At 30.2% G+C, this 14,496-nt stretch overlaps 2 protein-coding genes across 2 annotated transcripts; both read right to left on the reverse strand.

The window, feature by feature from the left end:
- Nucleotides 1–1,777: 1,777 nt before the first annotated feature.
- LOC114406904 (ethylene-responsive transcription factor 12-like) lies at nucleotides 1,778–2,673 on the reverse strand. The gene has a single exon (XM_028369757.1). It carries the CDS (start codon nucleotides 2,616–2,618, stop codon nucleotides 2,100–2,102), a length of 519 nt encoding a protein of 172 aa, XP_028225558.1. The 5' UTR covers nucleotides 2,619–2,673; the 3' UTR covers nucleotides 1,778–2,099.
- A 6,955-nt stretch (nucleotides 2,674–9,628) lies between these two features.
- On the reverse strand, nucleotides 9,629–14,171 carry LOC114405261. Its single transcript, XM_028367872.1, has 9 exons — nucleotides 14,023–14,171; nucleotides 13,682–13,839; nucleotides 13,145–13,368; nucleotides 12,991–13,052; nucleotides 12,236–12,457; nucleotides 11,536–11,662; nucleotides 11,034–11,356; nucleotides 10,783–10,927; nucleotides 9,629–10,142 (listed from the first exon to the last, which is right to left on the reverse strand). The coding sequence occupies exons 1-9, from the start codon at nucleotides 14,169–14,171 to the stop codon at nucleotides 9,879–9,881; spliced, it is 1,674 nt and encodes a 557-aa protein (XP_028223673.1). The 3' UTR covers nucleotides 9,629–9,878.
- Nucleotides 14,172–14,496: the final 325 nt, after the last annotated feature.

Below are 14,496 nucleotides of genomic sequence, written 5' to 3' on the forward strand. Positions count from 1 at the left end.
TAAGCTAAAAAACAGATTTATTAAATGATAACTTTATTTATAATATATTTTTCTTATTTTATTTTCAAACCAAACAACTATCTTTCCCGGTTTTCATTATATTTTTTCTTAAATCAAACAACTCCTGTTTTCCTTTTTTAGGCTAAATTATCAATTTGATCCCTAAATTTTTAAAAGGTTCAATTTGGTTCTATAATTTTTAAAAATGAATTAATTTGATTCCTAAATTTTTAAGAAGTCAAAGATCAAATTGAACAATTTAAGGATCAAATTGATATACTCCTTAAAAGCTTCAAGATCAAATTAATTTTTTAAAATTTTGAAAGCCAAATTGAACAATGTAAAATAATTTGGTGAACAAATGGATAACCAAAGCCTTTTCTTTACGTATTTATTTCCTTTACCTCTATTTCTTCCGTTTCTATCAAATACTGCTACAGTTCAAATTTGAACGGCTCAATAATTGAAACGTGTGCCACTTCCGGCGAACGTTTGGATTTTTTAAAACAAGTCGTGCAAGGCTAGTGTTGTGGGTCCAATTAACTGGTTGAGTCCATTGGGTTGGAGTTTTGCACTTTTTTTCTTTTCTTTTATAGCTACCTCCACAGCCTGTGGCAACAAAACACAAGCCAGGCCCAAAGTCATAGGCTACTTGGGATATACGTGAGGATTAGAGTTTTTTTTTTTTTTTTTTTTTTAGAAATTTCAAATATCTTATTTGTAAATAATAATTAAAATTACTATAAAACAAACTAAATGATTCTTTTATCTGTACACTTTTTAAAAAAATCAAATAAAGATAATATTTAATTAATAAAAATCATTATTCATTATACAGTGAAATCAGAAAAAGGGGCTGAGGTAGGGGAAGAGGTTAGGAGTGGTAGGGTAATTTTAAGTTTTTTTTTCTATTAAAGTGGGGATAGACTTGGGATATATTTGAATTGAATACCTGGTAAACGAAGAATGTAATGGGTTAAATAAAATAGAATGAAATTGAATAAAAATATTATTTTATTTGGATATTTTAAAATAAAAAATAAATATTTCATTTCATTGTTTGGAAAAATGATGATATGGAATGAGTTAGAAATTTTTTAATTCTTTTTTTTTTGCTGCATTTTTTTTTTAATTCTTTTGCTATTCTTATTTTGAACATTATATTCAAAAATAAAGTTTTATCTTATCATATAATTTTAAATTAATCTTTAAATATTTCAATTTTAATGACAAAATGATGTAGAAAATTTAATATCAAAACCTAATTATTTCACATTTTATAAGTATACAAACTAAATTTAAAAAATTATTTTTTCATAGATTAAATTGACTTCAATTTATATATTAAGAGACTAAAAGATCATTTAATAATTAAATTAAAAACAGCATGCTAAGTGCTTTTGTTGGTGTACTCCGCACCGTCCACATTAAAACCATAACTTTCTTACATTTTCTTCTTCTTTTATATTTGTCTGAAATAGTGAAATTTGAATCCATTCGGTTCTGTCCTTTACCAAACCTGGTTTTGCTATTTTATTACTCAAAGTCTCAAACTCAGACAACTGGAAAAAAAAGTCTTCATTTTTCTTTGCTTCCTCCGTCCGTTAAGCCACCCCAGTGGCACGGGCACAATTTTCTTCAACAAGATTGATTCATGCAAAATGACTCCCATCGCACCAGCGAAATCAGATGTGATTTCAATTTTCAAGCATCAAGAAGATAACGTTCTAACATAGGCTTACGTTGATGAAAAAAGAAAAAAAAAATCCCAGAAAACTTTAGACTTTAGAGTTGGATATCATATAGTAATATATAACCTCGAACTGCATATGCAGCTGTACGTATTAACATAGATTCAGTGAGAATCCAAGGAAGAAACAAACGACAAACAAAAACAACGTTAAATGAACTTTAAACCTATGCCACCGTAATAACCAAAATGCTTGCTGCTCAAAACCTATAATAAACTAAACTGTACATCAAAACAAGGGCGGAGTAGCACCTAAAATTCCCCCTCAAAACAAGTCATATAGACAAATTCAAAGACATTTAAGATAGAAACACTAAGCCCCCGGCGCCGTCATTCTCCGCCGGCGGCTTCAGAAGAGCGGCGCCGGCAGGTTAAGGTCAAATAAGAAGGGCTTATTTTTCTCTTTCTGCTCCTCCTTACTCACCACAAAACCCGCGATATTCTCTAACTTGTAACCCTTGTACTCCGACCTCACCGGCGCGGTGGAAGCTACATCAGTTGCAAAGAAAAACGGTGGGCCACAGAACTCGACCTGTCTGGCGAGTTGTTCCTGGGCTTGGGCTTGGGCCAGGGCATGGGCTTCGGGAGTAGTGAGCACCGGGGGAGGGAGGTGGAAAGCGGGAGCAAGGATGTAGGAGAAGTTGGTCTTGGCCTTGGGCCCACGGAGTGTTCTGGCGGCGGCGTCATAAGCCCTGGCGGCTTCCTCGGCAGTGTCAAAGGTGCCGAGCCACTTTCGGGTCTTTTTCCAGGGGTCACGGATCTCAGCGGCAAAGCGGCCCCAGGGACGCTTGCGGACACCCCGGAAATGAGCCTCCTTGGGTTTGGGCGGCGGAGAGTCCTTTGAAAATGGAAGCGCGTGAACAGGCATTGAGGAAAATGATGGGATTGTAAGTGTTAGTGAGGGGTTTTGGATGGATATAAATAGGGGTGGGGACAGTCTGGGGTTTCGCCGACAGCTTTGCGCTGTTGCGCCATTATCTTCTGTTTCCTATATTTGGAATCGTCACTCAATTATTATTTAATTTTCATCATATTTCATATAGACTTTAATTTCCTCACGTGTAAACTAGAAAATAATTAAAGTGAAAACAAAAGTAGGCTGAAGGAATACAAAGGAGGAAGTTAAATTTTTTCATTTTAGTTGAGAATTTGGAGGAAATATTTCGCTCAAGACCATTTATTTATTTTTTGTTGGAACAAAAGGGGAAGTTAATGAGTAATTCACTTGTGGTTACAGCGAATCTTCCGCAGAACTAGATATTTCTCCTCTATACCTAAATTATAGGCTTTTGTAACTTTTTGGACTTTTAGATGGAGAAAAACTAGATGAAAGATCCAACACTTTTCGTATTTAATTAGTAAACTAGTAATACAAGTTTTTACTTTTTTTTCTTTGAGCCGAGTTAGTGTTTTATGAGTGCTCTTTAAATTCAGAGAATTTTCTTGTTTTAATTTAGACCGAAGTGCCATCAGTTACCACTAAATTATATATATATATATATATATATATATATATATATATACATAAATAAAGGGATGGATACATTTATTCTAAAAGAATTACTATTTATTTTTATTATTTATTTTCTTAAGATTTAATAATTATAATAAATAATTAATTTAAATCATTAAATCTCAAGAAAATAGTAAATGAATATCTGCTGCTGTTTTATAAAAGTTCATCCCTTTGTAATATGCATTATAAAAAACTAAAGTATAGACACTTTGCCCTCCTCCCCCCGCCGGTCAATAGTATTTTACAGAATTCGATTTTAGTTCAAAATGCTTTTCTAAAAGATAATTATTCTGTTCATATTATATTTCGGCATCTTAGCCGTGTCTCATGAAATTTTGACTCGGGATATTCAGGGTAAAATTGAATATGTACAAGATTTCTTTTTTAGTTTTTTCCAAAACAAAATACTTTATTAATCTCTTTATCTTTAATTGATAAATGTCAGGTATAATACTCTTATTATATTATAGTTGATTTTGTGTTATTTAAGTGATTTTGCACTAATTCTGAATTCAGATGGTGAATCATTATAAATTACTATAAATTTAATAAAACTAAAGATGAGACGTAAGAATAAATGAATTAATAATTATAGTTAATTTTCTTAAATTTAGGCCATATGTTTTTTTAAAAAAAAGAAGTAATTTCATTCTCAAGACCAGGCAATAGAGCTCCTTTTTTTGTTTGCGGTGATGTGGTTAAAAATAAAGGCGTTGGCAGTTAAAAAAAGCAGGAGAAGGCAATATGGGCAAGACATGATGTGTAGCAGTAGAAGAAGAAGGGGTAGGGTGATTAATTTTGCGATTTCCCATAGTGTGTGAACATGAGAGGAGAGGGTGGGAATGATTACGTAAAAGAAAGAGATTTGATTTGATGGGTGGAAGAGAAAAGTAAAATTTGAGGGTTGGCATGATGAAATGATGAGGTGGGCACGCCTGAAATGGAAGACTCAGCTTTATTGCGGTCTTACCAAAACAAAACATGTCTTGAATGAATGCACCCTCACTCGCTCTATCAACAAACCCAAAGCCTACCTGCTATTCTACCTACATCTTTGCCCTGCCTCTATTCTGTCAAAACTCTAAATTCTTGGCCCCACAAAGGATGCCTTGCATTAATTACAGAGAGAGAACAAAAAATTCATCCCTAATCAACATTGATTCAAATTAAAGCTTGAATCATTTCCATCCTAAAAAAGGTTTAAACACTTTAAACGTGATTATGCTTTCAATCACTCTGCCCCAAACCAATTCAATGAGGCCAAGGAAATCAGCCTTTCTTTGATTCATTCTTGACTGCTAGCAAATGAGGAGCAAGGAGTAGTACTGTAAGTGTTTTCTTTTTTTTTATTGTCTTGATATTTTGTATTGAAATATTATTTTCGTATAAAGATATACTAATAGTATATTATTAGCCTAACTTATAATTTTCATCTCTTATCATTTTGAAATTTATAATTTTAGCTTTCTTTAATCTGATATTAATGTTGACCTGAAACAGATAATTAATATAATGTTTATGTGAAAAAAATTAAATAACATGAAAAATAAAAATATTTTAATATAATTTTTTTAACTCGTAATCCTTTATTTACATATGAGACAATAAATCATTAATATATTTACTTTTTTAATTAATTATATAATATTATTTTTTTATATATCATTAGTCGAGAGTAATTAATTTTTTAAAATTATCAAAATTTATAATTAAAATATATTTAATATATAAATATTTTTAATTTTATTTTATATCATTTTTTATATTTTTATTTTGAATAATTTACATATTTTTATTTTTATTTTATCAATTTATAATTAAGTTTCATAAATTAATATGTAAATTATTTATATATTTTCTAAAATTAATTTTAATATACATATTATTTTTATTCTAATTATTAAAGTAAAATTAAAAAAAATTATATATTAAATATTTTTAATTATGATATTTTATAATTTTAAAAAAAATAATAACTTTTAACTCATAATACATAAAAAATAATATTAATATAATTAATTAAATAAAACAAGTATTTCAGGCTAACATTAATATGTCATATTAAAATCAAAATTTAACTTTAAATGATCAACTAATAATTAATAGACCGAAAAATCTAAATTTTATTTTTTAGAATAAAAAAATTAAATGTCTTTATTTAAAAATAAAAAAAAACCAAAACCATAAATTTAAAATTATGAAAGATGAAATTTACAATTTATTCATACGAGTACTATAACCGAAGAAATGACAATTAATACTACTATTTTGTACTGTAGTATTATTTAAAAATGAAAACTAAAATTCTTCCAAAAAAGTTAATTAAGAATATTTTTTTAAATGGCAGATAAAAGATAAGGCGTATCTCATCTTAATTAATTTATGAAAACAATTTTTTGATAGTCAACGACATTGAATACGAAGATATTAATAACCTGATATACAGCCTGTTTGTTTGGCTTCTGTCCGACACCACACCACATTAATGGGTAGCAGCAAATTTTGCAAAAGTGATTGTCTTACTTTTGTTTAAAATTTTAGTTGCATACGAAGTTAAAAGGTTTGGAGTTAATTTTTTAAATACTTTTTTGCATTTGAAGAATATTAATTATGGATTATTTTGTATTTCATATTAATATTTTCTAATTACTGAAATTTGAATATCACACTTTTAAATAATTTAATATAATAAACATTTAACTTTGATTAAAATTACTTTAATTAACATTTTTAAAAAACTAATTGTTTCCTCTCAATTTGTATATAAGCAATGAAAATCCATTGTCTCTTCTCAAATTCCGTAATTTGTTCCTTTTCTCTTGTGGCCCCTTCATGTACAGCTTTCAATAATTCTGTTACTTAAAGGTTCCCACCCATTTATTTGTGGAATCGATTATCCATAACAAGGATTTACCAATGACAAAGGAAGCTTAAAGCCAAAAAAATCAAGGGCTGAGGATTGAGGTTAAAAATTTGAATTCAGTTTCAGATTAACATCTCTCTCTATAAATGAAATTTACTGTATATTTATTAAATTAGATAATATTATAATTTAAAATTACAGAAAAATAATATTAAAAGTTATAATTAACTTAAATAATATTATACTCACTAGTTATAATATATTTATTAGATGAATGAATTATCATATTAATAAAAATCACTAAAAAATTATTAAAAATTATTAAGTATTCGAATATTATTAGCTAAAGTAGATTTAGTTTATAAGCATAAGTTGAGATTATAAATTCAAATTCATATTAATATAGTACATATAAATTCGTAATTTTAATAAAAAAAATCATATACCTTTTCAGTCAATATTTTTTTCATTTTGAAAGATATCCAATTTCAAAACTTACTAAATGCTCCGAAATTACATTTTTCAGTCTGCGTCAAAATACAGGGCCAGCCACAACTGTCCCTCATTTTAGAAATTAAAGGAACGCAAAAGTTTTACTCTCTTTGACCTTTTCTTTTCGGTTAGAAATAAATGTTCGGTTGATCATAATTACATCACCCATTACCTATATGGGGAGTATTTTTTTTCTTCATATTTTCATATAAAAATGGACATACTTAAAAATATTTATGAATATAAATAAATAATACAAAATATTTTGAAATAAATATAATATTTTTCTAAAAATAAGTTTAAATATTCTACGAGTTCCTAAAATTTTAGTTAAGATCTTGAACTTTTTTTAATTGAGTTCCTAAATTTTTGTAGGTCTAATTAAAAAAATAAATACAAATTTGGGATCCGATTAAAAAAAGTTTAAGACATATTTAAAAATAACAAGCAATTCAGGACCTTATTAAAGAAAATTACAAAGCATATCAATATTCTCACTCTAGCTAGTATGTTCAAAACTGATTAAAAGAATCTAATAATATTAGGTTTCGAACCTACAAAAGTGAGAATACTTGCTTGTAGAGTTGAGAGTAATAACTTACAAAAGTTGATAATTTTTTAATTGGATATTTGGATTGTTTATAATTTTTAAATAGGTTCTTGATTTTTTTTTCTTTCAATTGAATCTTTAAGTTTGTATTTATTTTTTAATTAGGTTTTATTGGTGCATAATTAAAAAAAATACAATTTCGAAGACCTAATTAAAATAAATAAATAAAAATTTAGTAAAACAGAATAATTGAGTGCTTTTCTGGTTTGCCTTTGATCAAGGGAATTGGGTAACATGGTCCCAACTAAGGCAATGAACCCTATTGACCCATATCATATTCAAGGAAACTAGCAAGATTACAAAACATGAAACACACGCTTCTGCGGAATTCATAACGGGCCATATCCATTCCAGTTCCACTCACCAAAAGGAGTTAAAAAAAAACACTAAAGTTCATCCCCCAAACAACACATTTAGTTGCATTCTCATGATAGTCATTACTCTCCCGCTCTAAGAACCAAGGGTCAACGCAAATGGATATATCACCTCATAAATGAAGAAAGCACGTGCAGAAAAAACCCCACATATTATGATTCGTCAATATTTGACACGTTATCATGTAAAATTAATGAAACAACGTCACTGAAAAGATTTGGTTTTTATATTGTCCTTTTTCATGTTTTTATATTAATATTTAATGGTGACATTTAATTTTAAAAATCATGAAAATTATATGATTTTAAAGTGACAACACAGGGGATAACATAATAAGGGATAAAAAAAAAAAATCCAAATCTCACCGGAAAGTGTAGTGTGTGACTAAGCTAGCCTGAAAGACAGAAACTAAGAACTAAGAAGCACGTGAAAAGCTCAAGAGAACTACAAAATGTGATTATGCCCAAACTTTGAACTTGTTTTGGTTTTTGGGTTTGAAAGTTGAAACTATGTTCATATTTAATTTATAGTTGAAATTATTAAAACACATGTTTCAATATAGATCTAATAGATAAAATAAAGATTTTTCCTTTAATAAAAATACTTTTGTCTCAATTATCATATTTTCAAACATGTTTTTTGACGTTGAAGGCTATGCTAGGTTTTTTATTTGGAAGTTTCAATCTCGGTTTGAAGAGTAAAAATATCTTTTACTTAAAAAAATTGTTTGCAATTTCAGCTTTGTAGAAATAAGGTTTGTGTTATTTTTGCAAACCTGATTTGATAAAGTTTGACTCAACGTAAATTTTCAAATTTTAATCCAAACATGCATCAAATTTCTAACTAATCTTGGAGGTTCTTGCTTCTACAAATTGACAATGGGGCATCATGCATGGGTTCCAAATCGAAAAAAATAATGTAATTGTTAGTTAATTCTCAAAGTTAAAAGAATATTATTAAAGTAAACGAGTTTTTATTAAAAAAACATAGTAGAAGTTGTCTACTTATTTAGAGTATTTCCATCGTGATTGCTTAGGGTGATTCCAAATTCTTAAATACTAAGCAATTATGCATTCCTAGTTCCACTATGGTTTAAAATATAAGTAAGAAAATTCCATGCTAAGAAACTTGTTTTTGTGGTGAACTTGACAATGACGTATAAAAGAAATTTGTTTTCATTGTGTATCTGACTCGAATAAAAAATAAAAAAAACTTTTTATCGCTCGAGAACTCATCGAAAATAAGAGCAACCACAACACAACTTGTCAATGTTTTGAGACGCGAAGGGTGAGATGGAAAGAATGGGGTTGCAGCGGACAATAATCAGAATAGGGGATGCAGATCATCGGAGGCGCTCACGGTGGTAACGAAGAGGAAGCAAGAGAAGAAAAATCAAGTCAGGGTGGGGCGTTTGGTTCTACGTCAAGGAAAAAGGATATTTTAGTCTTTTTCACTAAATGTGGGATCTAAATAGCAAGTAGGGTGTGAATAGTAGTTCCCGTAGAATTTTTCTTCCATTTGATTTGTGGCCCAATTCATCAAAGAAAAAAATTTACAAGAATCTTTTTTTATTTTTTTTTTAAGAAAATCACTTTTTTTATTACTTAAATATAATTTTAGTCTTCTATTTTTCTTAATTCATAATTTTACTCCCCATTTTAAAACAAAGAACATTTGATCTCCTCTACATAAGAGGTTTCGAGTAATGTTTAACAAATAGAGGATACTGCAAAGCGACACAATATATACGGTTTTTTTTTGTGAATTTTATACAAAAATCAAGTTTGTAGGTTTATTTATAGCATATTTATAGAATCAGTGAAATTGTGTTGGTTATAGAAATAGAGGGAGTTTTTTTGTACGTGTAATAAATGCAAAAATAGAAGAAATGGTAGAGTAATTCTTTCTTCTTTTTTATCAAGGGGATATAGTTTACAAAGATTAGAAATTTGATGGATATGTTTTCGGGAGGAAGATCTTCATTCTCATGTATAGAAGAATTTCTCCCAAAAGGGTGTTTAATTGATTGATCATTGTGTCTGGATATTAACTGTATCTTAGGAAATATCTGCGTTCACAAGTTCCTGTTAGATAATTAAATAAAAACATTCTGTAAGATTAAAGACTAAATGCTACGTGTTTATACACGTATGGTAATCAACGTTGCTAAAACATGAAGTCGATCTTCTCGGTTGCAAACATCAGCTAGTTGCTTTTCTTGCCTAATCTTTGGTGGTTCATCTCATGATCCTAGTCTCTTGTAGCCGAAATTTCATCTGTTCTCCATGGTGACTTTATTATAGTTCATGCTTTCAATTTTTTGGATTGAATACTTGAGCTCTTGTTGGATGTTCAACCTTGAAGGAGATAATACAATGTCTTTCCATACTGATCCAGCTTCACAAGCTGGGTTGGGGTGCTTGTAAAGTTCATAAATGGAGTTTGCATCTTCATTCAGCATGGCTAGCCTCTTCATACAGTCGAATTCATCTGGATCAACAAGCAGTGTTTTGTCTCTATCTTTCCATCCTATCAACTTTTCCAAAGTCATGAGGTCAGTAGCAAATGTTGAATTGAAGGCACACCAAATTAGCAGTCATGAATCATGATAAAGCCAATATTGATTAAATGATTAGTGCATTGATATAAACATTTATAATATACATTGTATCAAATTTTCATTGAGTGTGTATCATCAAAATCAAAATATATAATACTAGACAGTTCCCTTAGGAGAAAAATAAACACAAAAGATATATGTGTGTTAATTTTTATTTTATCTTTTAACTCCTTTGCGTCTATCTCTCTCCTACTAATACACTAGTTTCATTCATGACTGGTAAACTGCAGAGAGGAAAACGGTGGATCCAACTCCAAGTCACTTGCATCAATCATTTGAAGGTTGTGTAACTATTTCAAGTAAAAATGGGATTAAACAACCCCATCATAAATTATTGGCACAATTCTCTAATGTAGTTTAAGATAGTTGATACGTTAAGAAAATTGCATCAATAATCTACTGTGAGATTGTTTAACTCTATGTTAGGATAAGTTACACAACCCCATCATTTGTATATACTAGAGACAAATTTTGACACTATCTCCATAGAAAACGTGTGCATTGTACATATGGAAAGGAGTGTAACTGTGTAAGGAAGATAGAGGGAAATGTGTACCTTAGCTGGGCCTTCTAATGCGTTTGTGAAGTATAGGCGTGCATTATCTACTAGTTGACAGTAAGTCATAAATGCCTCAGCAAATCTCCTGTGGGATTTCAACTGTGACTTTATTCTCACTGCTCTTCTGCACATGATAGCTCTCCTGTTCACATTCAAATTTAGTTGTTAATCTCCAAGTGGAATCCATTTTCATCTCAATTGAAGAATTGTAATTGGTAACACTGTTAAATTGAAATGTTGAATATGACCTTATGCCTCTGACAACTGCAAGATAAGCATCACACACAACACCAACCAGCTCTATCCTATATGGTTTTCTCTTTTTGCCACCAACTTGTTCAGGTTCTTCATCTTTAATTCTTTCCCAATAGTTTTCGATTACTGTTCCATCCTCCTTCTCCCTATAGCCTTCTCCCATGCGGTAACGGCGACGGTGAACATTCCTAGCCATTGTTATTGTCTGCACAACAAATGGCACCCAGGAGAGTGTGCCATCCATAATAACATCTCGTCCCTCGTTTAATGCTGTTACTAGGAGGGATGAGGCTGCATCTGTGGATGATTGATGTACCTGTTTAGAACAAATCAAGCAATGCAATATAAGTAAGAAAATGTGTGCCAGATTCAATTAATTTGGATTCAAAATAGTCAACATGGAAAAATAATTGGATTATATATGAATGCTACTCTAACATGTACTAATTCATACTTATTGCAAAGACAAGAGTAGAAAATTAAGAGAGTCTCAACCAGTTCTGCTGTTTGGATCATGTCATGGTGACCTCTTGAGCTAAGGGCCTTATAGATGACATCTGATTCTTTGAAGGCATCTGCCTCAATTATTACGGCATTTGCGGCTGCTCCTGCCCAGAAAGGTCTGTTCATATTTCGTTTAGAAAGAAACTTCATTAGGTCATTGCTGTTTATTCATAGTAAGACTCTGAGTTAAAACTATAGGTAGCATATAGTTTTATGCTACCTATAGTTTTAACTATAGATCATTTATGCTACCTATAGTTTTTCAGAAAGATATCATCTGTCTATGTATGAATACCATGTAACCATATTTATGGACTTGCTCAGGCTTTAGCCTATTGATGTTTTAACTTCAGCCTTAATTTAAACATATGAATGTGCACTGAAGATCACAATAGTGAATTTTCTTCAATATAAAAACTTGAAACTTATTCATTTCTCTTCTCACTTTTTTTGTTTTAAACATTGTTTTCTAAAACAATGTTACACTACATACTAGTAGCAATCAGTTTCTCATCCAACATCTATTAAGTTTTGAAAATTATTTTCAAAATAAGTGTTTTGTAATCCATAAACAAAAACAGTTGGAAGTTGCTTTCTTTAAGTTCTCTTTCATGAAAAAACTTGAAAAACAGAAATGTGCTCAATATACAAACACTTTCAAATGCGTTTAGGGAGCACAATAAGGTCTTACTCTTTGAGAATATCTTTGAGCACGGTGCTCTTGCCAGCTCCCATACCTCCACCCATTAACAGAAGCACTGGACTCCTATCGCTATGAGCTACTGGAGCCATCACTTCTGTACATCGAGAGTCATCACTTGTAGCAACTCTCATTGCTTTCATCTCTTCTACTAATGTATTAAAAACTCTAGCTACCTTCAGATTCTTGGCAAGTCTCTCAATCCTTTGTTCCCTATGCAATGAATAATATTTACCTCAGAAATAAAGATATGTTGAACCAACCCTTTCCAACATAATTGTTGGTGCTCTGAAAACTTTTTGTAGAATTTCATCATGCTAATAATTTTAACAAACGCATTTGAAGAGAGGTCCTGGAACTTTTCTTCTTTGGGAAAAAGAAAAACTATTTATTCCCATATACCTAAAATGTGTTAAATTTTTTATGCATTCTGTCATGCACCAAAACACTAATATAGGAAGACATATATATAAGTCAAATTTAGATTAGATTCTAGATTATGAAAGTTTGAATGGTAAAATCTTTATATACATTAATTTTTTAAGATAAGGATGAAGAATAAAAATGCTTATGGAAGCTATTGATGTAGAAAAGTGAGGCCAAAAGAAAATGTCAGGTAATTGACAAGTAAATTGTCTAATCGCCTATTATATTCTGTTCCTGTTACAAAATAGACGATCCCAGTCTCGTTTCCTAAGATGGTTTGTTTAGTACTCTTAGAGAACAATATATAGTAACACACACACCTTGTAGCTGCCATAACTATGCTCTTGAGCTTCTTTTTTGGCTCATTTTCCGAGCTCAACACCTGCAAAGCCAAAAGAGCATAGTTTTACCTAGTATTAATGTATACGCAAGCTATTTTAGATTAATTATTATATGACTATTAGACCCCAATACCTGACTCATAACTAGATCACCGTAGTTCCAATGGAATCCTAAGTAACTAAGAATGCATCTCTCAAACTCCTCTACGAGCTTCACATAAAGTGAATCAGCATCTGGTTCATTCTCAAAGAAGGCGTATATATCATCTTCAAATCCCTCGTATTTCCGTATGTATTCAGAAGCCAATCTACATAGATGAGGACAATTTCTCCTATCTTTGAATCCCATTTGCCTAGCTGCAACAAATCAGATAACTTTGCATTAGAAAAAATGCTGAATAGTTATGAAACTGTTGATTTGCATTATAACGTACCATTTCCATGCATATTTTATTCAAGCAATTCAATTGATATTGTTTCAAAAAGAGCACACCATTTGCATCTTAATTTTCCAAATGATACATATTATATACATATTTTTATACGTAGAAATTAAAGACAGTATTAAGGAATTTACAATAACTTTGATACATATTATATATTTGTCACCTTATGTGGATCCTTGCGTTAAATTGAATAAAAATAAAAATTGAAAAGCATATGTTATTACCTACGTAATGGGAGAACCTTTCAAGCTTTGGTAAGTGGCCTGCGCGTGACAATCTTATACGTGGGATGATCTTTCGATCTCTAGTCTGTTTCAGACCAAAATGGAAGACCACGGCAAATATCAACCCAATGAAAGAGGTTACAATGATCTGAGTAAAACTGAATTTGGAATCATCATCTGAACAAGAATTGAGCTATGTGAGGGGTGAAAATCATCGTAATTTTATTCACATTGCATGAGGAATTAATTTAATGATCGAATAAATAGAAATAATGCATATCAAAAGTTTACAAATTAACTAGAAGATGCGCATGAGACTTGAATTGTTTTCTGAGTATTACCATTCTGCATATCTTCCATAAATCAAAGAACCAGAGACCACAGGATCTGTAATGTAGGAGAATTTTTGTGTCTTTTGATTTTGTCTTTTCGAAGATATGATTCTGTAGTTGTTTGATTCTTCATTCCTCTGGTCTTTGTCATTCGACATTAATAGTTATACAAAACACATTTTTTTAACACACATATTTTAATTTATTTTTATTATTAGTTAAAATTAAATTAAACTCATGGAATTCTTCAAATTGCACTTTTTATAATTTAATAAGTTTTATTCATAATTTTACAAGTTTTAATAATTAATAATAAAGTGTTAAAACTTAAAAAACATACTAGTATCCTTCTTCATAATATTTGATTAGATTAGTTCATAAATGAATTGACACGCGAATGCCATGATACCATTTGTGGTGACATACATATAAAAAATAAAAATATTTGCTTCATTGTTGGACTCATATACAAATTATCAAAGT

The sequence above is a fragment of the Glycine soja genome, chromosome 3 (assembly GCF_004193775.1).
Source record: "Glycine soja cultivar W05 chromosome 3, ASM419377v2, whole genome shotgun sequence".
NCBI lineage: Eukaryota > Viridiplantae > Streptophyta > Magnoliopsida > Fabales > Fabaceae > Glycine > Glycine soja.

Coding starts and splice junctions, on each gene's coding strand:
- LOC114406904 (XM_028369757.1), bottom strand. CDS start 2,618: ATGCCTGTTCACGCGCTTCCATTTTCAAAGGACTCTCCGCCGCCCAAA.
- LOC114405261 (XM_028367872.1), bottom strand. CDS start 14,171: ATGTCGAATGACAAAGACCAGAGGAATGAAGAATCAAACAACTACAGA. Junction 13,840..14,022: donor TATGGAAGATATGCAGAATG/GTAATACTCAGA, acceptor TTCCAAATTCAG/TTTTACTCAGATCATTGTAA. Junction 11,357..11,535: donor TGATCCAAACAGCAGAACTG/GTTGAGACTCTC, acceptor TGTTCTAAACAG/GTACATCAATCATCCACAGA.